Below are 25,182 nucleotides of genomic sequence, written 5' to 3' on the forward strand. Positions count from 1 at the left end.
TGTTAAATGCTGTCTGGGTTATCTTTCAGAGTTCAGAAATGTTGTTCTTGTTTTCCTCGGAGTTCTCTGTATGTATATGCTTTATTTTTCTGCCTGCGTGTAATACAAGGACATGCCACGTGTGTCCTGTCCAAAGAAAATGTCAATTCACTGTCCCCTCCACCCCTGAGCTGCCTTTAATGTTCATATATGGCACAATGAAAAAATTATTCGAAATGTACTTGGAAACATTGATGACAGCTAAAGCTGAACGTGGACGGGTGGTGGCAGCATTGCCCCACTGCTGCTTGCAGCCGCACAGCTGGGCTGCTCAGGGAGGGACAAAGCCTGGGATCTGGAATTCTGGAACTGTCAGCCCTGCTTTTCCTAACACAAAGGAAGGAAAGAATTCAGCAGACCAGAAAAATGGTTTCACCAGTCAGGATAGTTTCCATCAGTTGTGGTGGAAAATATGCCAAGTGCTAGGTATTGCAGTTAATTGAATTATTTATTCGGAGGGGTGCTGGATACGCTGGTGGAGATGTTTTGGGGAAAGGGGACGGCCTTGTTCTTGAACCTGCTGCCTGGGCCTCCGACAGGAAAAGGTCCTGCTTCCTGGGCAGGGACAGCGGCCAGTTAACTGCTTCGGGCCTTCCAATCTTTTGTACAGTGTTGGTCTGATAAGGACAGAGATACGGTTTAGTATGCGAGGTCTTTTATGTCTCTTGCCATCGTAGGTGTCTTTGTTTCTATTCTCATTTTTATAGTACCTCTCTGCTGTAGTGCAGCTTGGCTTTTTACTGTTTTTGATAGTCTGTGAAAGAAAAACTTTGTGATTTGATGGCAATCAAAGGTGGGATTGACTTGTGAACTTGCGGTTCAACTTCTCTTTAAATGAAGAGACAGGAAGAGGGCATTTTGCTTCCAGGACACTGGACTTTTATAGATGAAGCAAAGAAAGAAGAAGAAAAATACAGCTTCATCATAGCAGCTAATGTTAATTTAGCATTTTCCATTTGTCTGGCACATGCTACACAATGTCTGCATGGTATTTAATGAATAAAATAACCCTAAGAGGCAGCCACTGTTATTAACCTTAAAAAATAAATAAATGAGGGAACGTAGATTTAAGTGACTTGCCTAAACTCATCCGGCCAGTATGTGATGGAGCAAGACTTCATCCAGCTGGGCTCACTCCAGTTCTCTGCCCTCCCTACACCCCTACATTATTTATGTTGCCTTTAAAGGAAGCTGGTTGTTGGGCAGTTATAATAGAGCTCTTGGACGAGAAAAACTATTCAGGAGCTGTGCTAAGGAAAGACACAAATCCACCTCAGCCAAACTATTAGCCTAACGTTGATTGTACATGACAGAAGATCTGTGCTATGAAAGGCAGGAGGCATTTGACAACTCCGGGGTGATGTAGTGATGAAATACTAAGGTTATTTACTTGCATTCAGAGGGAAATTAAATATTTGATTAATTGGCTGTTGGAAAAAGGAGACAGAATATGCATTTGTGGTTTTCAAAGTAAATCAGTTGATAAGAAAGGGGAAGATCATGTCATTCAAATCAACTACATGTTTTCCTTTTCTGCACAGGCCAAGTATAAGAGGACAGGAGATGGTGAGAAATTAAAGGGTCGTGAGGACTCATGCCACTTGTGGAACCATAGGACCGTATCACACAGATTCTTGGCAACCTTTTCTCTGAAAACAAATAGGAACAGAGCTTAAGAGGGTTTGAATGAGGCCAATTAGATCGATCAAAAGACTTTGGAAAGCACTCCAACAATTCATGGAAGTTACAAGACACTTATTTCAAAGTCATTTGAAAATTATTTGCATTTAATGGATTGTGAATTAATCCCCTAACCTTCCCATCTATCTTAGTATTAGCATTCCTCCTGTGATTTAGAATTTTTCTTTGCAGGCTCATTTCCAGAAGAAGTCGTTTTGTTGTGTTTGATTTTTCCCTTTCTCTCCATCACTTCATTATCCCTTTCTAGTAGTTCGAACAGTTTCCAGGACTCTGAGATTAGTTTTCTGTAGGTGGCACAGGCTCCCATCCAGAGGAGATATCAGAGGCGTTTCAGGTCTGTCGGTGAGCTAGTAGGAAGTTGGGCCCACTGTTAGAGAGAAGCTTCTTTCTCCTTCCAGCCCTAACACATCTCAGCTTCTTGGGCCTCAGGCCGTGGTTCTTCACACTCTCCCTGGCCTCTTATCTCCAGGTCAAGAGGGAGCCTGGTTCCAGCAGGGGGGAACTCTTAATCCCCATAAACGGACAGAAGCCAAACTCCTGGCTTCTGCTTGCAGCTTTGTGTTTTGTTTCTGGCCCATGAAGAAAAACAGAAAAAAAAAATTTTTTTGTTTTCCATTTTTGTGTTTAGAATGAAATGGGATATTGAAAGTTTGAGGTCATAGTATAATCTTTACCAAGAAAAGAGAGACATATTTCAACTAAACATAAGAAAAAAGGTTTCTAATTTAAATCTACCGAAAAGAAAATGGACTGACTTATAAGTACAAACCATAAAGGGGAGGCTGAATGATCATTTCTCAGAGAAGTTTTAAAGAGCCTTCCTTCCTTTCCCTTCTCTGAATGGGGTGTTGAATTAGATCCCACTAATTTCCGTGACATTTCTGGTTCTATTCAGGGCTCTTTGCATCTATAGTCAGCGATCCCTGATCACTGGGATTTCTGAGTTCTTACTTCCTTTTTAATGACGTTTGAACCCCTTTCTTGTAGTGTGTTAGAGGTGTCTACTTTTACTGTATTTAGTTTGTGCTTTTAGCAGCACAGGAACAATATCTAGCACAGTCATCAGAACTATTTTAGCATCTGACATTTTTCCCCCTTTTATTTTAATAGCAGGCTTTGTTAGCACTGCTTATAAAGAGCTAAGGAAGCACTGGTGGGAGTCTAAAGAGTTGTCTAGGGGTAAATTGCCCAGTTTGGGGGTAATCAGGGACTTTTTGACACTTGCATCGATCTGGATTTTTATTTACCACATTGGGTAAACATTGCGCTATGACTTTCTAGAAGGTTAACAGAATTTTAGACTTCTTGATGGACAGACAAGTTTTTCATCCTGGGAAATAATCGTTGTGGAGGACAAGGGATTTTAAAGAGAGTCAAGAGACCTGACATGACTCTGACTCTGCCACTTCTAGTTATTTAGTCTTGAGCCAATTGCATGACCTCTCTGCACCTCAGCTACTAAATCTGCAAATTCACTGACTTTGCATAAGCAATTTCTCAAGTTTCTCCAGTGCTTCAAAGGTTCCAAAAGTACATGCTACTGTCTCCAGGATGGTCAGGCCACATCCAGAACTGGGTGTAGTTCTTTATTCAAAGGCTCCCTGCACCAGTGGGCCTAAGGTAGGGATGTCCAAACTGCAGCCTGCGGGCCAACTGCGGCCCATGATCCATTGTTAATTGGCCTGCAGCAAATTCCAAAAATATATGTAGTTTACTTAAATAAACCAAGTGAGGCAATACGTACTTCACCTCAAGTGAGTACTGCATATGGCCCTTGGTGAAAAACATTGAAAAAAGTTTGGACACCACTGGCCTAAGGGGTCGGCCTTTGGTGTTTGGCAGACCGATTTTTGAATGCCAGCTCTGCCACATAAAGGAGGTGATATTAAGAAGATCACTGAACCTTCTAAGTCTCCGTTTCCTTACCTACAAAATGGAGGTGAAAATTGTGTGTATCAGTTAGAGTTGTTTTGAAATTTAATAAGATAATTCATTAGCGAACTTTGCTCAGGGGCTAGCGCATAGAAAGCAAATCAGTATGTCACTCTTTTTGTTAATCGTAAACTTGAGAGCTGGCCCCCACCTTATCTATCTTAGCCTAGCTCATTTATTTTTTATTTCAATCGCTTAATTTTGTGTTGTATATGTAGTTGTGTTCAGTAAATGTACTTTGAAAGTAGAATTTTCAAAAAAAAGTTTAGAAAACATGACTCTTATTCTATGTTTGAATGAATACATGACAATCATGTATTTAGCTCTTCAATGAAGGAACCAGCAGCACGACAAAGCTGGTTTAGTGGAGATGTAGTGGAAAAGGGTTCTGTAGCTCATACCAAACTAATTTTTTTTTAATTTGGGATAAAAATTGGCATATTTCCTCAGGGGAAATAAAAATATAATTCTTAAAGCAATCTTTTTTTCTCGACATTTGTATCTGTATAGTTAACCTATAGTTACACAGTTCTTACATAGGCCTGTGAAATTGTGAGGCTATGCAAGTTTGTTTTTGCTCTTTTTAAGTTTTGGGTAATTTTTCTAAATAGTTATAATAAGACTAAACCCAAAGTATTATTTACCTTAGAAAAAAGATTAAACAGGAATATGATTTTAGTACATAAATATTTATTTTCTGCCTAAACTTATGATAAATACTACGTCCATCCCTAATTATGTTTTCATAATGTTTCATGAAGGGGGTTATAGGGAGATTTAGGAAAACACTACTCATTTCTAAGATGATACTGTGGAGGGTAACCATTTAACTGGTGCTTACATGGGCCATGCACAAACCATATTAAGGACCTTTTATATTTTTTAGCTTACTCTATAAACAGGCTTGTGTGGTAGGTATTATTATCTCTATTTTGAAAATCAGGTAAATGAGTCTCAAGTTAAATCATTTCATCAAGATTACAGAGCCAACAGCAGCCAGAATTCAAGTTCATTCTGATGCTGAGTCCTATATTCCCTCCAGGGCCCTATGTTATGCACCTCCCTATATTTTAAACTTTCCTAGATTTTAAAGTAGATCTCTAATTAAACATATAGATGCACGGGTCTAGTTTTGCTTACATGATAGTGCACAATGGTCCTTTTCCCAATAAGAGACTTGCCATTTGAAACTAAGATAAGTAGCCTTTCTGCTCCCTGGCTACTGGACTAAAAGCATATGTGTTTTAAAGAAAGATAAAACTGTTCTGTTTTGCTCTTGAAAGCCTCCTCCTCGCAGGCTGTCTTCTTTGTCACTTACCTATCTTTCTTATCTCTCTTCTGGCCCCCAATACGTCTGTAGGTGGGCTGGATCCTTTCTATTCTGGATGAGCTGCAGCTGAGCCCTCAGCCTCCTGTTGGAGTCCTTCCTTTGGGGACTGGGAACGACTTGGCTCGAACTCTCAACTGGGGAGGGGTAAGAAGTTCTCTCAGGGACTGCCCATGCCCTCCAGCGACAGGCTCTACGGATGTTCTAATGGAAGGGAATTGCTACCGTTGTCCAAAGAAGAAGTTAGAGTTGAGAATCAAGGTCCCCATGAACCATGACTTTATTCAGTAACTTCTTTTGTTTAAACTTATATTCCGCTAGAGAAGAAGGGAACGTTTGGAATAAAAACAAAATGGCGGTTAGTACACAGGCCTAGAGCTTTTTGAGATATCCACTAAAAGACAATGGGTGTCTTCGAGTCTTCATGTAAAACAATCACAGAGACTTGAATTGATCCCAACCCTCAGCCCTGGCCAGAATAGCAAATCTGGTTCATATTTACAATCTTTACTTTGGGAAAGTTGTGGCTTTATTTGAGCAGTTGGTCTTTCTGGTCAGTGTCATAAGGACTTTGGCTGTACAGGTAACTGACTGTCCTTTCTACTGTGGAGCCAATTTCAGGCAAGCTTAGTAGACACAGTTTATCTGTCACCAACCAGCCATTTCATTATTATTCTTTTTACAGTACTAAGATCGTAAGAATACGCTAACTTATAGCTCCACCAGCTTTTTATCATATGAGACCATTGTCTGGGCTGGGCTCCAAGAAAATTATCTTCACATATTAGCAGATATTAGTTTGGCCTTGGGTGGATGAATTAACCTCCCATGGCTCTTTTTTTGTTAAGTAAACATAGCATAAATAATAAATACATTTACATGAAGCAGCTAATATATTATCAATGTTAAGTCCTCTCATCCAAATCAATGACTTGACTACCCTTAATAATCACACCATCAGTGATGTATGTTCAAGGAGTAAGTAGCTCCCTCACAGGGCTGTTCTTCAGTCAGACTTGCCTTAGGTTATAGAAGGAATGGCGTCCTACCACAAGGTTAGGGAGAGGTGAGTGAAACGGAGTGTTAATAGAAGAAATTGTCTATCAGATGCCACCCTGATTCTGTTCCCCCTTTCCTACACACATCTGTTCTGTGGATCTCCCAAATTCCTCCTGGGGGGTCCTGTTTTCGCTCTGATAACAGCAGTCATCCAGCATGGCCGCCAATACCTAGCAACTAGTGGTTCTCGGTGCCAGAAAAAAAATTATTCCTTAGCTCAAACCAGCTAAAGTTAGTATTTCTGTGCACATCACCTGTGACTGTTGTCTTAAAATCTACGTGCCTTGAGGGAAACAGCTTACTCTCCCAGCCTTGCTAATTGCAAAATAAATAGAGTGCTATGGAGAGTTCTTCCTTGCATGAAATACCTTTGGCTGTACTGGTCATGACTCCAGACGGTAATGGGTTTGTTCTTTGATTCCTTAGGGATACACCGATGAACCTGTTTCTAAGATCCTTTGCCAAGTAGAAGATGGGACAATTGTGCAGTTAGATCGCTGGAACCTCCACGTGGAAAGAAACCCAGACTTGCCTCCAGAAGAGCTTGAAGATGGTGTATGTAAGGTTAGAGAGTTCTTTCTTCAGCAGAAAGGAACCCTGGGGTATCTGCCTGGGCCACAGGAACTACATTCCTGGCTGGAAAGTCAAGTGCTGATGCCTTCCTATGAGTTAACAGGATAGTGTTTGAGTTTATGGCTATGAGGGCTACGAGTGTAACACTCCCCAACGATGCTGTACCATAGTTGTCTAAAGACCTACTTACTTCCAGAACTCAGGCAGGTATTTCCTGCCTTCAGGTTCCACACTAGGAAGACATGTATCCATTTTCTAACCTTTCATGTTCATTGCAAACTCTTAACCTATGAGAAGATGAAAAATATGTATGTCCTGAATCATTAGGCACGTGGTCTTTCCATAGAAAGATAACCTCCTGAGATTTCTAGTCTGATATCAAATGTCCCTTATGTTTAGGAAGCATTAAGTAAGCTAGTTTCATCACTTGTTTGGGACTTAAAGATACCTAAACAACTGTTTTGGCTTAGTGTTTTTCCTTCAGTGATTGAGCTTTTTCCTTTCAACCCAAGACAAACCAAGGGACGCAGTTGTAAATATGCTAGTATAGAGCTTCAGTAGAACATTTGGTTCTACGTTCTGGCCTCAATTTCCGATGGATTTGATAGGTTGCCAATTAGTCACTTCCTCTTATATCACTTTCCACTTTTCTTCCATGATCGTGTTTTCAAGCTTGTAGGCATAAGAATCTCCAGGTGTGCTTGTGGAAAATATAGATTATGAGACCCAGTCCCAAGAGATTTTGATTAAAAATGCAGGGTTAAAGTCCAGGCATCTGCACTTTAAACAGCATTCCTGCTATATTAGATTACGCTATTGATTGAAGCCAAGATTCCATGGGTGTTTTAACCTTAAAATAGGTTGAACCAACTATCATTTTAGACCAAACCAACACCCATTTATTCATTAAAGCATGTTTTGTCTTCACAGTTTCTTTTTTTTCCCCCACTTAAACCATGATTTGGAAATTATAAGTTTTCTAGTAGATACCATGATTGCTCAGTTGATTTTGAGTTCATAATGTCACAATGCTGTTTAAACAGTACATATCATCTTGGGATATGAGACGTCTTTCTAATGTATTGGACTTAACAGAAATTGGATAGAAAACAGCCAAAGTAAATAGAAATGTACTATCTGGAAATCTTAAGGTCCTTTCCCCACTAAACTTAGAATGGTTAGGCCCGCAATAGAAATCTATATTTAAATTACTTCCCAACAACTTAAGAAATGGAAAGACTTGTTGGTGCAGCCAGGGGAAATTAATCCACACAGTTAAAGTGCTTTGAAAATGGATTTTTGAAGAGATGTGTAGGAAATTGGGGGTATTTTTCCTGGAAAATGTGAATAAGAAGTTAATAGCGGACTAAATTGGGATATTATTTATGGGATGGTGGCCAGATGTCCTCCTCAGTTATCAGTGGATGCTAAGACATGGGTTAAAGTTGTAGCCACTATAGCATAAATGGTAGAGATGAGCATATCTGTGCTCTTGGCAGGATTACCAAGCTTTGCTGCCATGACTAAGGACTGGTATTTTGTTTAAGTGCAGGAACTGGACATTCTCAGATATGAAGCCAGGAAAGCGAGACATGATTTTGGCATTGGTCTATGGATTTAGCTTCTCTCCCTGTTCTCCAATTACTTGTAACCATTTCTGAGGGATGATTTAACCTCTGAATCATTAGAAGCCCTGACTCAGAGCCTTCCATGGGGCTTCATTCTTTATTCCCATTAGAAACCAAGGCAATCCATTTTCTTTCTTTCTGTATTAATATCTCTCTTTCTCTCACTCTCATTTCATTTTTCTCTTAATGGACAAGGTTCTCACTCTCATCAAACAGAAGATCTTACTGATCGAGGGGCATATGAAGCACTGTAATAAACTTACTTTTGGAATCTTAAGGGTTAACTATTTATTTTTTTAAAATTTAATTAAATTTATTGGTTAATAAAATTATATAGGTTGCAAGTGTACAATTCCCTAATACACCATCTCTATATTGCATTGTGTGTCCAACCACCCAGAGTCAGTTCTCCTTCTTTCACCATATATTTGACCCCTTTTGGAAGAAGCTGAACATTTATTTCTAATAGAAGTACATTTCTATCTGGAGGATAAAGCTGATTATTATCTGGAAACATTATCCAAGCTAAGATAAAATTACCTCTCTATTTACTTTAATGTTTATCTTCCACTCTGAGTTGCAAAAGGAAAAGTGGAAGAATCACCATTTCCCTGCTAGCATTTTCCATGTACTTTTCTAATTGTTCTACCATTGAACTGAAGGCTTAAAATCACATTAATTTTGCAGTTTTAACGTGGGACTTTAGGTTGCATCAAGTCTTTTTCTCAGCTTGCAGCAGTAATAGCCAGAGCCCCAGAAGAGTCTGGGAAGGAAAGCTGAGGCTATGTATGCATTTGTATGTCTGTGTTTGCATATTGCAGCGTCATATTACAAATACAAGTTTAGAAGAGGATAAGGGGGGTCAAATATATGGTGACGGAAGGAGACTAGACTTTGGGTGGTGAGCACACAATGCAATATACAGATGTCATATTCTAAAGTTGTACGCCCAAAATTCATATAATGTTATTAACCAGCATTATTCCAATAAATTTAATATAAAAAGATACAAGGTTTGATAGACTAAATAGGAATCTGAATAATACTGATAAATACACACACACACACACACACACACACACAAACAAACACACACACACACACACACACACACACACAGGGCGCCAAAAAATGCAGACACATTTAAGAAAGGAAATACTATTAAAATTGTAATACTCAATATATACCAATAACAAAACATGAATACAACTCACGTTTGACTTCTGCTATTACAAGAGGTACTCAAAGTGGTTACCATCAGCATCCAGACACTTCTGATTACAGAGAACTACTGCTTGAGCAACGCTGACCAATGTGTCCACTTGTATACGTTTTTTTGGCACCACTGAGATATCTATCGATCGATCAATGGATAGATGGATATGTCTATATATCTATATATCTGTATCTATATCTATATATTTCTTTTTTCCTCTAGATTGAGAATAGCTGAATGTTCCCCACTGCCTTATTAATTGTATGACTTTTGTCAAAAAATATTTTTTTAAAAAAATAGGTGAAGGGTAAACAAATTAAATGTTATTCATTCTAATTTCCAATATTAACATGCTGAACATAAATCCTTGAAAAAAAGTGTATCCACTGATTAAGTAGGTTAGACATGATCCTTACAATTGAATTTGCTTCCTAAGTTTGAATAGAGAGTTATTCATTGTAACTATTACAAGTATGCACCCTTCAATCTAATAAGGTTCTCCTATTACAATATCCAGGAGAATGGTTCTCATTTAATAATTTGTATTTATATCCCTTGCTTTCGATACTACTTACAGTTCTTAGGAGTATTATTCGATTTGAGCTTTCACTGATGAATTAATTCAGACTTCCCGTTCCTTCCACATATACACCCTCTGCTTTGAGCTGTGACTGATCTCTCTCCTAAGGATGGCCCCAGAGACAGGTGTCTGGCTTTCGGCTTTATTTTTCCCTTTCCGCCTCATTACACACAACTTTACCTCTACCTTTGTTCATTGTTGCAGCTTCCTCTGAATGTTTTCAATAATTACTTCAGCCTTGGATTTGATGCCCACGTCACACTGGAGTTCCATGAATCCAGAGGTGAGGACAGCGTCCCATTTCCATCTCCCAGGGAGGAAGTTTCCATCAGGTGTTTTGCATGTTCCCTTTTGTTTACATATCACTTAGGTGTGGACGGCGTGCTTCCGTGTTGTTTCATTGTGACCTCCATGATGGCCCTGGGAGCTAGACGAGATAGGAACTTATTACAAACGGGACCCTGAGACTCGTTGTTTAGGGTCTCGAAGATGGGAAAGGACAGGACCCGGGACTGCTAATCCTGTGTTTCCCTGAAAATAAGACCTAGCTGGACAATCAGCTCTAATGTGTCTTTTGGAGCAAAAATTAATATGAGACCTGGTATTATTTTATATTATATTGTATTATGTTATATTATTACATTACATTACATTATACCCGGTCTTATGTTCTAGTAAAATAAGACCGGGTCTTATATTAATTTTTGCTTCAAAAGACTCATTAGAGCTGCTTGTCTGGCTAGGTCTTATTTTTGGGGAAACACAATCTTTAAATTTGACTAAAAACTTTGAAGTTAGTGAACTGCTAAGAAGTAATAAAGATTCCTTCTTAGCAGTTAAGAAGTAATTACTTAGAGAAGTAATAAAGTCATCTGGGTACTTACAGCTTCTCAAGCCACCATTTATTATACTCCAGCACTTCATAAGCAGAGCCATTGAAATCTGGTAGCCAAACACAAAAACCCTCCCTGTGTGCCTAAGGAAACAATAGGCGTCTTAGAACAGTGCGGGCAGGGGTGGCGATAGGTGGTTTTGGTGGAAAGAAAAGGGTATGATGGTGATTGGATTAGGTGTGGAATGTGCTGGAAATCCCTGCTGCACAAGTTAGAGATGAATGGGACTGAATGGCAATTTTAAGTACTAACACGGATGGAGTCAGGATTGGGAGAGCAAACCAACTTTCGAAGAGAAATAAGATGAAATAATGATATGGTTAAATATTTCATCAAAAGTTTCTTGTCATTCAGAAACGAAGAAGTTAGGCTGTTGGTTTATGCTTTGAAGCCTCTCTCTCTGTCTCAAACTCTCTTATTAATATAACTATACTACACTTCTCTGTCTATACCTGTATCTGTAACTATATCTGTATGTAGTCCCTTGTGAATGTATGTTAATATATAATCAAAATAATGCTAGGCTGTAGATTAGTAAGTAATATGTGAGATAAAAGTCATAAACGAGGGATTATTTTATTTTTCCTCCAGGTTCTGTAAGAGAATAAGTGGTTTTAACTTACAGAACTTGAAAAATAAAATACTAAAAGCTAGAATTGAAATGTTCAGAGTCCAGTAATAATGTAGAAACAATTCTGATAACACTCTTACGCACTAAAGGTCAAGAGAGGGACTATAGGATTACAGCTGTTAGAATACACCCTATAAGTGAAGTCCAAACCTGTAATTTTCTTACTGAATTCAACAATTTGGATAGACTTTTCTTTCTTGGTTTCATGAGGCTTTAAGGGTCAAATGCTGTGCCAATTAAAAGCAGTACTAACTGCAGAGAGAGCCATAGTTTGGCCTTTCTCTCTGATTAGCCAGAAAATCACAGATAGAAAGGTTGGTTGATAACAGAACCACAAATATCAAATACCCAGATCAGAATCATCACCACCCTCCCCTCTGCCTACGATAGACGACTTTTGGATATTAGCTATTCAGAAGGTCTTATAGCGGGGCCAACATTTATAACCTATAGCCCTTCCTCTATTTAAGAGGAGTTAACTTGGGGAAGTAAATGGAGAGTTCTTTTTTTTTTTTTTTTAATTTATTTTTTTATTAAATTTATTGGGGTGACAATTGTTAGTAAAATTACATAGATTTCAGATATACAATTCTGTATTACATCATCTGTAAATCCCATTGTGTGTTCATTACCCAGAGTCAGTTCTCCTTCCATCACCATATGTTTGATCCCCCTTAAAATGGAGAGTTCTTATACTGCACTTTTTTCCTTATATTTTGCAGGAGACCCTGGATCTGGTCTTCCTAATAAAATTTAAATTTCTTAACAATACTTATAAAATAATACAATTATCACAAATGCTTGAATCTCCCAAAATAGACATTCTAGCATGAAAAGAGGCCTAAATGAGTAAGTGGCCAATGATGAACTCTTTCAAAGGAACTTAATATTTTGTATAATTAATCCAAAAGTTATCTCAGTGATACATTTCCTTGTACTATGGTGACACTTCTGTGCCTCAGAGTGAGCGGGGAGCAGAGAGACATCAAGGTGGAAAGACCAGGCTTAGAAGAGAATTCTTGTGGGAAAGTGACTTTTTTTTCTTTTCTTTTATGCTATGGGACTATTTCATTTTAGAGAGGAATATGCAAATTGTGGTGGATATGTCCTTGTATCTATACATAGTGTTCTACATGTGTGATTATAAAACAGTTGGTTAAAAGATACCAAGCATTAATCTCAGAACAGCTCATTGCTGCGGTTTCTTGTAAGTGCTTTCAAGCAATATGCAATGGAAATTGCAAGCATTTGCCCTTCAGGTAAGCCAGAGCCCTTGAGGAAAACCAGCCACTGAAGAGCTGATAAGGGAGAATTAATGCCACCTCAGAGTTATAGCTACAGTTTTCAAGCAGATGATACAGAGATGGAACAAAATACATATCCACAAAACATTAGAACCAGATTTGGTTGCTATGCCTAGACCAAAGGTTTAGACTTCTTAGTATCTGTTAATCTGTTCTTTTGGCAGGAAATAAAATCATTATTTATGTTGAAAAATATAATTTCTTAAGCTAATATATATATTTTAAAACTGTTTTCTGTTTATTTGGATTTCCCCCCTCTTTTTGCCATCGTCAAGAAATCTCAAGCTCAGCTACAGAAGGGAAAGGAAGCGAGCATGAACACATTTTCAATAGGGGCGATACATTTATTTTTGTTGGTAGTGAGTGGCTGTTCTCAAGCCAAGAAAATTCATAGTTGAGACTTCAAACTGTTCTCAAACACAGCTACTCACAGTTTGAGACTTCATGATAAAACTTGTATTGTTTGTATAAAATACTTGGAGTGTGACTCAAAGCCTCATGAGAGCCATTTGTAAAAAAAAAAGAAAAAAATGAACTTGGATAGAATAACCTATTACGTATCAGTCAAAAAAATATATTACTTTACATCAGGAATTATGGCAACCAGTCTATGTGAAATGGGAAATAAATACAAATCTCCCTAAGACAGAATTTTTAAAAATGTCAATGCAGAAATACTTTTTGGCATAGATGTGAAATAGCCCATCAAATTGACATGGGACAAATGCAGATTTTAGCATTGCTACCTATATCATATTTCATTTAGAAGGGACAAATAAAGTGACATTTTTTATGTTGAGGCAGTTTACTGATGGCATTCCTGGGTAAACTTTTAGAATTACCAGTAGAAGATCAAACAAGGAGTAAATATAGTCTTAACATTTTGATTGACTTTGTCTATGAAGAATGCAAACATCTGAATAATTTGGGTTTCTATATTTGATCGGAAAGAAGGTACACTTCATTTGATTGGCAAACAGACGTGCTTTCTTATTCTTTTCAAATTGGCTATACCATGCATTGTTGAGCTGTTCCTGCTTTTGTATCAGAAGTACAATGGTTTGAACAGAATTTGGAGGTATAATAGGACGGGTCATTTAATTGCCCAGTACTTTGATTAATATTGCACTGTGGTGGTGCTGGAAGACGTGCATTGAAAATATTTCAATCTGTTAATCTAGAGCAATGTTAACAATGATTATGGTTGTCAGGTGGCAAAGTCTCACTCTGCTGGCGACATGAATCTGATTGCCATTTTTTTTGGACATGAAAGATATTAAATACATCAAACTTTTATTTGAGATTGGATGCTTAAATTTTTTGGCATCATGGAAATTATTATTCAGAAGAGTGGAAACTTATGCTATAAGGTCAAGGAAATACAATTATGACTCTAGAGGAGGCAGTATTTGAATTTGATTTAGAATTACTACTGTCACTAAATAGACAGAGACATGCAGATCTGTACATTTCTAAGGATTATGAATGTTTCATGCTTCATATAGAGAGCTGACAGATTACTTTAACAAGATGTTGTTTGCAATGGCTTGCTAACTTCCCTTGTTACCATCGCTACAAAGCACACACTGCCACCGGGCTCTTGTCTGGGCACGAAAGCTCAAGTATGGTATGTCCTTGAAAAACTCTCAGTGTCTGAGATACTCTGTCTCTAACCTTCTTTTCCATCTTGAACCTCCGTGTGGAACCTACTCATCATTCAAGTTTCAAGTGTACCTGCTTCTGGAACACTTTCCCTTTCTATGTGATCTCCACTTCATCTCACACAGACATCTTTTTATAGCATACACAAAACGACATTCACTTTTCGTTTTCAGACCTTTCTCCCCAACTCTAAATTCCATGAGGGCAAAAGACCACGTCTTATTTATTTTTATATTCTTTGTGCCAAGTCCAGTGGCTGTCTCAATAAGTGTTTGTTACAGTAATGCAATATTTCTTTGAGGGACAGGCCCCATAAATAAAATATAAATAACACCAGAATGGCGTACATAGTATGGGCAAGATTAGTTGTATCAGTTGTAAATAGTACAGGAGTTTGGCAGGACTGTTAGCAGCGGAAAGGTGTCAGGGGAAAATTTCCAGAAAGGGTAGATGAAAGGAGATGAAGGAGGAATGTGATTGAGACAAGAAGTAAAGCAGGTGAGGATATTTCAGACAGGAAAGAAAAGTACAGCGGGACAGTGAGCATGTGGTAAAGATGCGTTGGATGACCAATTGTTACATAATGAAAGATTTTTGCATTGGTGTGAGAAAAACGAAGATAACATTGGTGAAAATATTTGACCTTAATGGGAGATGATGTTGGAAAAAAGATTTTGAATATATGCAATTTAAATTGAAGATGGCAATGCTATTGCATGCATTGATTTTGGAGTCATGTATGTATACATTAGTGAAATCTTAAAATTGGGTAAGTATTCAATGCAGCGAATATGAAAGATATGTAAACTATATAGGGTTCAATTGCTTATTGAGTTTTATAAACATAGTATTGAACTTATATTTCTGAATATCTCCCTCATATGCAGAACTAATTAATTACAGACAAAAGTAGGATTTACGATCTCATTCTGATGGCACATATGTTATTGTGTTGTATCTAAAGATGGTAATAATATATTAAATCAATGGAATGGATGATACCCTGAGCCTCATCATCATTATAAATGAATTACATCCAGAGCCAAATCATTTAGATGCTTTAGATGATGAGATTTGGGAAGTCTGAGCTAATGAGATTTAGATGAGATTTTTGGATTTTGAGTTGATGCTATAATGGGATGAGACCTTCAGGGACCTTAGTGGGAGTGAATGTATTTTTCATATGTGAAGGATGTGAATTATGGGGGCCAGAGGATAGACCATGGTAGGTAGAATTTTGACCTCTGTGACCTTTGCCGTTTGGTGTCATGCTTGTTGGTTATTTTTTTTATGTCATGCTTGTTGGTTATATTGTTTTATGTGGTAAAAAGACTTTGTTGGTGTTATTAAGGTTAATAATTGAGTGACCTTAAGACAGAGCGATAATGCTGAATTATCTAAGTGGGCCCAATGTAATAATGAACCCAATGAACCCTTAAAAGCAGAAGTAGAAGGTAGAACAGGAAGTCAGAAAGATGTTGCCGAAGGGGAAGTCAGATAGATTCAAAGTGTGAGGAGGACTTGATATGCCATTGCTGGCTTTGCCAATGAAGGGAGGATCACAGACCAAGGAGACTTCTAGAAATTGAGAATGGAGCCAAGCCCACAGCCAGCAAGGAAAAGGAACTTTCCTCCTACAACTGCAAGGATATAAATTTTGTCCACAACCTGAATGAGCTTAGAAGTGAATTCTTCCCAGAGCCACTCAGTAAGAGCTCCACAAACTAACACTTTGATTTTGTCCTGGTAAGACCTGAAACAGAGGACCCAGGAGAAACCAGTCCAGACTTTTGGCCTCGAGAACTGTAAGAAAATCAGTGACTATTTTAAGCTGCCAAGTTTGCAGGAATAGAAAACTAATACAATTAACATTTGTGTCCAATCTGATTATAAATAGGTTCATGGCACAGACACACATGCTGACTGTTTGGATCTCACTATCTCACACCCTCTTGTTGTGAAAGAGGAAGATGGACAGGCAGCCTAGAGCCTAGGAACTGCAGCAAGAAGCCATAGATATTTCCACTCTTCGGGTCTTAGGATGCTTTGAGTATTATTGACATTTCTTGAGAATGACCTTTCAAGGTTTTCTTCCTACCAGTTAACGGACACAACTTCTTTAAGGAACAAGAGCCCTTAAACTTTCTTACTGGCCCTTTCCCAATTTGTTATGTCCCCTTCTCTTGATATAATTGGGGTCCACATCCCTTGATCCACATCGCTAGAATCATATTAACTCTTATACGTACACAGACATATTCAGCCACTCAACCCCTTCCTTCTAATAGCCAGTGAGGACTGACTGAAGGCTGTTATTTGTCGCTCTTGCTTGCTTTCTTGAGGCCTGGCTTCCACAGGGAGTGGCACAGCCTTTACAGTAGCAGACATCTCCCTTGGCTGCAGCCAACCATGTTTCGAAGTCTGATTTGTGCTTCAAAGAGGGTAGATGTGAAAACAGCAAAAGAGTCCGGTCACCAAGGCAGGCTCAACCTGGGAGTCAATATATGTATACGTTGGAGCAGAGACAATGATAGACTTTACCTCACGCCTTTCCTACCCTTTAGGCCGAAGGAAATGTGGGATTCCCCGACCTCTTTGTTTTATGTTTTTCTGACACCTCTCTGAATGCTAGCATCTTGATAGATCTCTGTTTTTCAGGTTTACTTACTCAATCGACTTTTATCCAGTTAAATTACATCTGAGGTGACTTTTCATCAACTGTGAGATTGACATCAGTGAAAGCTCAGTTTATTTCTTAATGCTGGTCTTTTTGGGTCCTACAGAATATTTTCTATGTGATCAAAAAAGCTATTTCTTCAAAGGGAAAAAAAAACTTTTCAGTTCTTCAAGGTTCATAGGAAAATCTCAAGAAGATGTGGATATTTTCCAAACCATACATTGTTAAAAAAAAAAAAATACAGGTTGATAGTTGGTGTATGATTCATTTAATAACTGTGAACATTGGTGCCCTGAAGAAGTTCTGAGCTAGAACTATGGCTGTCTTTTTCCATTTCTCATTATAACTTGCTCAATAGCTGGATCTGTGTTTTTTTTTAAAAAATTAGGGCCTATGTATCTATGATAAATTGCATAACAACAAAGATTCTCATTTTGTCTCTGGTTCCATAAAACAAGAAAGAGTTAATACAATTGAAAAGGGAACCAAGCCAACTCTGAGTCAAGAAAACAACACAAAAAAACAAAAAAAGGTTAAAAACATGTCATTCAACAGCCCAATTAATCCTGAAGAAGGCCCAGACCATAAAATAGTCCACTCTGGAGCCAAGAATGGGTATCAAGGAGGTAGAACACTTAATACCACTTTTATCTTCTTTTTGTTTACTATATCCTATAAATTAATGTTTTACTTTATGTTTTATTTTGTTGCTAGGGTGACAGTACTTAATTTGGTAGAAGAGAGTAAATGGTTACTGAGAGGTTTGAAATATAAGAATTGCAAATAGATGACGAGAACGTCAAAAACCAATCTATAAAAACAGTACCTTTTTTTGAAGTTTGCACACCTTATGCGAGTTTCTGTGTCTAATGCTAATATTATGTTCTGATAATCATGAAAATAATTAGTAATTGTGCAGAATTATTTCCTGAGATCTTGTAGCTTTTATTCTACCCAGTCTTAGTGAGGGAACCCTTTGCTACTTTTCTACATCCAGACAACAGCGTTTGGGATTTGCCATTCAAATATAGAGTTAGGACTTACAGAGAGTTTCAGCTAGTCAGCCAGCTGTCTAATAAGAAATGACTTAGAAAAAGACATAGCCTTAAGAAAGGGTTAGTGAGCATATTGAATAAAATGGCGGAAGGCAAAAACCTTGTCAGTGGGTTCCTTTGGAGTGTCTTGGAATTGTATTAGAAAGCATGTAAGGAAATAATAATATTTCATTTAGAGATTTTATAAATCCCTTGAATTCATATGAAAAATCTGTGATGTCGATTCTTATTTAATCTTTTCGTGGTCCTCAACCTGTACAACATGTAGGAGCAAACTCACAATTAAACCATTGTTTTCAGCCAGAGCCTTTGCTGTCAGCCTTTGCCCTGAGTCCATACAGCTGGCGATTGCATAGATATTTATATATCTCCACTAAATCAACTGATTCTTCAAGGTTTGTCGCAAATGAGTGTAGATGGTAGGTAGGAGTTTTTGCAAAATTTGAAAGAAAATTCTCAATTCACTTGTTATTCAAATTCCCTATATTTACTTGTATTTGGAAGCTGCATACATAGTAATGGAAGCCATGACCTATGGAAATCAAAGCAAACCATCAGTCTTCCACCTCCCTCCTCTTTCCCGATCAGCCCTACGCTGGATCGCTGCCAGTCCTCTATTTTAAATAGAGTCCAGAGTATTTCTCCCTCTACTGTGCATGGGACTCACCTGGAGAGCTTGCTAAACAGACTCCTAGACCTCACACCCCAGACATTTCAGTTGCGCAGATCTGGGGTAGAGCATTCTTACTAGTCTCCCCGTTGATGCTGATGCTACTAGTTTGGGGCTACATTTCGTAGCAGTGGACAACAGTGACAACTGCCTGTAACTAGGGGAAAGATGATAGTGAAACTGTTGGGTCTGTTGGATCTGTGGAAAGGGAGGAAATAGGGGTGCTTCTCTAAGTCTACCTTTAATGAGGTTTCTATAACAAAACTACCTTTACCCTTTCACAGAAGCAAATCCAGAGAAATTCAACAGTCGTTTTCGAAATAAGATGTTCTATGCAGGGGTGAGTGTATATTTCATTTTATAATTATTACATATTACTACTAATTCACTATGGGTAATAAAGTTGCTAACTGTATTAAGAATGATTACCTACAAATCTTGGATGTTTACATGCAAGTCTATGTATGATTAATGTTTAATGTCTTGGTTTAAGACTAAAGGTAAGGAGGTAGGTCTTAAAAGTTAGTTGGCAGAAAAAGAGCTGGTATCCATCGTCTGTGAACTTAAAAGCCCTGAGGTTCATGTTGTACTGAGGAGATGATATCCAATGAGTGATATGAAAAACAAACATCGAAGCCAACCTAGAGAATGGGGAAGATAGGTAGATTGAAAAATGTATGGAAAATCTTGGGTGAGAGTGTAGTTTTCACAGGAGTACATGTGCATTGCTATTTCGATGAGAAATTAGCAGAGGATGGGAAGTTTTTAAAATGAGATTGGGGTGGGGTGGGGGTGGCTTCTTTGTTTTTTCCTTCTGCTCGAGAACATCCTGGGGATGAATGGCCAGAAAGGAAAAAAAAAAAGGCCTCCAAAGTATTGATATTTTTTTAAAGTGTCATTTAAATTTATACCACTGGGAAAAAAATTACACCACTGGATTGAGGTTGAAACAACAGAGGAGTGAAGCAAGGCATTCTCAGGGGCAAGTTAAAGATTATATCAGCACCTAGTGGAGAAGTAGGAAGGTCAGGAAAGGTAGTCAGAATAAATCTTCAAATTGACCATTGCACTTATGTACTTTTTTACTCTCCTACTGTGATCTTAAAGGTTATTATTGGTTATAGTTTGAAACCAAAAAGATTTCAACTTGACAGCCACTGCGCTCCTGTACATTGGATTTAGCAAAAGTAGAATTTGATTTTATATTTTTGCATAATTTAAAATCATTAAGAGCTATCTATAATAGAGAAGCAAGGATTTGGCATTACCATGTGATTAAGAACTTTTTCTTTATTTCCTGGTGGTATAGGCAGCTTTTTCTGATTTCCTACAGAGAAGCTCCAGAGATCTATCCAAACATGTTAAAGTTGTTGTAAGTATTGAATGTGTTGACTCATTTGTTTTGAACATGACTTATGTATGTCACAAAAAATGAACCCTAAATACCAGTTTATAGACTGAGATTAATCAATGAACTTTAGAGATCATTTAGTGTCATTCATTACATTGACATTTATGAGCATTTAACTGTATGTCAGGCTCTCTTGTGGTTGCTGTGATGAAGATAAATAAGGACGACTAGTGTCGTTCCTGCATAAACTCACAGTTTGGTCATGGAGAAGAACAAGTAAATGATTGCAGGACAATTTAATAAATGCTGTCATTCAGCGACGTGTCTAATATGGAGGTAACACAAAGGGAGGAAATGAAAACTGACCAAGGTGGGGGTCAGGACCACCTTCATCAAAGAAATGGTGCTGAGATGAGTCTTGAGGCAGAGTTAGATGCTCACCAAACAAATATCTTTATTCCAGGGCTGTGTGAGGAATCTCCATTTTCGAAAAGTGCTTTGATATCATTATTTGTGATGACTCGCTGTCTAACCTGGTCAGGGTTCTTTATCACTGAATGGATATTTTTGTGTGTGTGCTGTTTCTTCTTGGGGCTCTGTCCAAGATTTGGGGGACACAATGCTTAGAGGCGAGGGACAGGGGAAGTTATCTTTCCTCTAGGAGATATATTTTTAAATAGCATGCAATTGGTTATTAAGAAAGACATAAAATGTTTTCTTACAGTGACCGAGTTAAAGAAGGAATGGACAGGACTTTGTTGCACATACTTATATAAGTAAAGGAAAAAAGAAAGACAGAAAGAGAAAAAATATATAGATGGCGAAGACTGAATGGGAATATAGCAATGCTTGAATTTATCATGGCATGCGTAAAGAATAGAATCTGTGACAAGAGGAGACAGAATAAAAGATATACATGAGAATAAAAAAAAACCTACATAATCTTAAGCTAACGGATATACAGAGGAATACAGAGGAGCATGAAAAGATGCAAATTTCTAAATTTTATGATCACCAATAAAGCTTATATGAGACATGAACCTCCTAAATCAGTTAAAACTGGAGACAGAGGCTTTTACCCTGGTGCTATAACCCTCAGCATCACTGCCAGATTCTCATGCAGTGAGTGGCAATGAAAAGCAAGGATCTTTTACTAGTCGTGACTCTTGAAAACTGAAATACTGCCTTCTTCAAGCTAAAGACATGAAAGACACATGATCAGTCCATTGAACTATGAAGATCTTTATTCTGGTAAAATTATGGCTGTTAAATTTAAGCAGCAGCAACATTACCTCAAACTTCCCATTTCTTCAGCTGCCCCCCGCCCCAGTCAGAAATACTTCCCTATTCCTTCCACTATTTCTCACATTTAGAAGAATATCAGTAGCACCTGCCCAGACAACCACTGAGTGGTAGGCAGTAGCCATATTGAATGACATCCTCTGTTCAAGTCAGCTGTACTGAAATTAAAGTCTGTATACTTCCTAACCACTAGAGAGTTTTCCTTTCACATGTGACAGTCTTCTTAACGATAAATGTCTCATACATGAATAGCTACATAGCAGGGATCAAAAAAACTTGCAGAGAGGCCAAGATGGCAGCCAAATAACTTGGAAAGCTTTAATATCAGTCTGTATGTATAATATTCCAGGTGGATTGGCGTATGCAATCATATCCTTTCTTCTGAGGAGAAAAAAACATCAGAAACTAAGTCTAGACATTTGAAATGCAGTTCCAAGTCTACCTTTATGAGGTATATGACTTTCAGGGAATCATTGAACCTTTCAGAAGAGTTTATTTTCTTCGTTTAAAACAAGCATAGCAAGACACATCTTTGAAGTGACAATTATTGACCATTGTGCTGTGACGCAAGGATGTTTGTACAGTGACATCACTGTCTGTTTTCTTGAGTGTGAGATAGAAAAGATGGAAGGTTAGCTAGAACAGTTAGATATACGTATCACAACAGAGTATCTTATCTATTGCTACCGTGTGAAGTCAGTGTTTCTGAGGTAATAGTTAATGCTCTCACATAAATGTAAAATGTGTGTATCAATACTACATCAAAAGAACAGAGGACAATACCAAAAACCTACGTACAGCATTATTTTCCCTACTTCTGTGTTTTCTTGTCATGGTGACTTAGCAGGATGTGAGCTAGTACACAGGGACATATATTGCATGCAGATAGTTTCCTTTGTGTGTGAAGCAGAGAAAAGTTGAAAAATGCTGTTCTAAAGAGTTGTAAAGTTTAAGTTCAATAATAGGTAAGAAAACTTTGTAAAGGACAATACATTGTAAAGCGCCCATCCTTATGTAATTTGAGGAGTTCCCAGAATCATTGACATGTTTCCCAGGAAGAAAATATTGAAAATTAAAAAGAAAGAGTTGTTTTAAAAAGGAAGAGTTGTTTTTCTTTCTGTAATGCAATGCTGCTGCTTTGCATGCTATTAATGTACCACATTCTAGTTTTTAAAAGTTTTAGCTGCTTACAGCACTCAATGTTGGTAATTTAAGATGTCTACACTTTTTCTTCAATTGGTATATGAAATAAATCTATCAATTTATTTCAAGTCCTTAAATTGGGAGACTTCATGTTTGCTTAGTATCCAAGAGTATTATAGAAAGACCTTCAATCAATGTCTAGAATATGATTCTTATCTAACTAACATTTTGAAATATTTTATTTAGGACTATAAGATTATTCTGGAAACAATTTTTGAGAACACTCATGAAAATTAGGCTGTGTTAAGATCAGCTGGGAAAAGAAAGGAATACCATTTATTGCCCGCAGAATCATTGTTCTTAGATTGAAACTCTTCTTAAAGAAATCTTTAAAAATTCACAGGGAGCTTGGGACGGTTTACTCCTCTGTCCACAGGAGAAGATAATGGGGAAATTCTGTGATGAATGTGTGAGGAGAGCAAATAGAAAAGCAGGCTTTATGCCTTTGACATTGAGAAATCCGTAGTCGGTGACTATAGTTTTCCTCTTTTGACTTTTGTCACTGGTGGTTAAATGAGAAGGGGAAATGAAAACCTTTTCTTTGATTAGTCAGAGGATACAATCCTGAGGAAAGCACTAACTGATGAGGTAAACCACACACAAAAGTTTGAGGATAAATTGACCTGAAGCCCTTGAGACCCAAGGTCAAGTCCAGGCTGCAGGAGAGCAGTTGATCTCAGAAACCAGTCAGAGTCTATAAGATAGAACTTACAAGAGCAACAAATCACTAATGGACGTAATCCTAATTTGTAATAGATACATTTTTAAAAGCTTCAGTGTATATCCCTTTTAAAGAATTTTCGAAATATTATGTTTAACATTTTCAAAATAAAAATTAATTTCAAAAAACAAATAGAAGAAATCATTATACCCATGACTATTTTGCATCAGGTGACTGTGACAGAAATTGCTACTGCCTCAACTTGAAGCTTCATTCTTTTTATTCTTTTAAGCATTTCTAAATCTTCTAATGTTGATGCTACAAGCCAGAATATCTAATAATAAACCAAGGTTAAGAATGATGGTAGTTCCTAGGTCTGGTAAAGCTATAATCCAAATGAATTTTCAATCAGAGTAACAGGATTCACTTAAGCAAAGATGGAGCAAGGGGAAGACCATGATATATGCTTTGTCAACCCAGTTATATTTGATACTTTTTTTAGACTTATGACTACATCAAAATCCTTGCTTTTTCTGCTTTGATTGTTTCAGTGTGATGGAACAGATCTCACCCCAAAGATTCAGGAACTGAAATTCCAGTGTATAGTATTTTTAAACATACCCAGGTAAGCTCTGATTATATGGGTTCCTTGGTTTGATGTGAACTCTGTCTGACTTGAGGTTATCTGTTTTCATTAGAGAAAATTTCCAGGTACAAACAATGAAAATTGGTTATCTTAATGGCTTATTAAGGGTTTGCAGGTCTGATAATTTTGTGCTCTACTTGGTTTGTTTAGTAGTCTCTGTGGTAGGTGGGGTTTTGTTTGTTTTGCATGATATGGCATGCATGGTCCATTCTTTTTCTTTTCTTTTTTTTTTTTTTAGTTTGGGTTATGACCTTTATTGAACTTATCCACTGGAGTGGAATTATGTCTGTACAAAACCAAATGTTTGTTGCTATAACTTCTGCATCACAATTAAAATCCAAACAGTTTTCTAAAAGCAGTAAACTCAATCAAAACCCACTATTTCAAAATCAATAGCTTCTTTGAAGCCACAGTAACACTTAAATATGGTTAAGACTTGAATGTAGAAACTTAGTTGGTTGGAAAGCTAATTACACTTCCAACTTACTCAAATCAAATTACAAAAAGGCAAAATTGTGATTTGCACAGAGATACAGTCCACTGGAACCACCAACACTGGACAGCTGTTAGAGTATTTAGAGTCCTGAGATGATAAGGAATCCCAGCATCCTTTAGACACGCTTTTGTTGTCCTTTCTTCCCAATCAGAGATTTGTGCATGTGTGGAGTGACACCACCGCTAGCAATTGTAGCCTCGATGAAAGAGTCTAATTCTTTATCTCCACCAATAGCAAGCTGCAAATGACCAGGGGTCATACGCTTTACCTTTAAGTCTTTTGATGCATTTCCTGCTAATCCAGGTACCTCTGTGATGAGGTACTCCAGGATGGCTGCGCTGTATACAGCTGCAGTCATGCCCACACAGCCATGGCTGGTCGTCCTCGATTTCCGGTGTTGATGAATACAGCCCACCTGAAACTGCAAGCCAGCTCTCTGCCAGTGGGAAACCGCCTTTGTCTTGGACTTTCTGGAGTCCTTTCCAACCTTACCATCAACCATTTCAAATTCTGCTGAGGCTCAAACAAGCAAGGCAGAGAAGGGGCTAGTCAGACACCAAGCCGTATTCCACCACC

General features: G+C 37.8%; 1 protein-coding gene and 1 pseudogene across 14 annotated transcripts in view; one reads left to right on the top strand and one right to left on the bottom strand.

Moving 5' to 3' along the window:
* The window catches only part of DGKI (diacylglycerol kinase iota), a 377,839-nt gene that overhangs the window by 202,674 nt on the left and 149,983 nt on the right, over positions 1-25,182 (top strand). For all 14 annotated transcript variants that reach the window (XR_012490351.2, XR_012490352.2, XM_074315319.2 and 11 more), the window contains 6 exons: positions 5,033-5,146; positions 6,485-6,622; positions 10,260-10,338; positions 19,232-19,287; positions 20,257-20,319; positions 24,016-24,089. Coding sequence is in view for 12 of the 14 variants with exons in the window: in XM_074315319.2 (XP_074171420.2) it covers positions 5,033-5,146; positions 6,485-6,622; positions 10,260-10,338; positions 19,232-19,287; positions 20,257-20,319; positions 24,016-24,089 (524 nt within the window). In the remaining 2 variants the exon portion in view is untranslated. The remainder of the gene's footprint in view (positions 1-5,032; positions 5,147-6,484; positions 6,623-10,259; positions 10,339-19,231; positions 19,288-20,256; positions 20,320-24,015; positions 24,090-25,182) is intronic.
* On the bottom strand, positions 24,722-25,108 carry LOC109457176 (histone H2A.Z pseudogene; annotated as a pseudogene).

The sequence above is a fragment of the Rhinolophus sinicus genome, chromosome 8 (assembly GCF_057876585.1).
Source record: "Rhinolophus sinicus isolate RSI-liver-muscle chromosome 8, RSI-T2T, whole genome shotgun sequence".
NCBI classification, from domain to species: domain Eukaryota; kingdom Metazoa; phylum Chordata; class Mammalia; order Chiroptera; family Rhinolophidae; genus Rhinolophus; species Rhinolophus sinicus.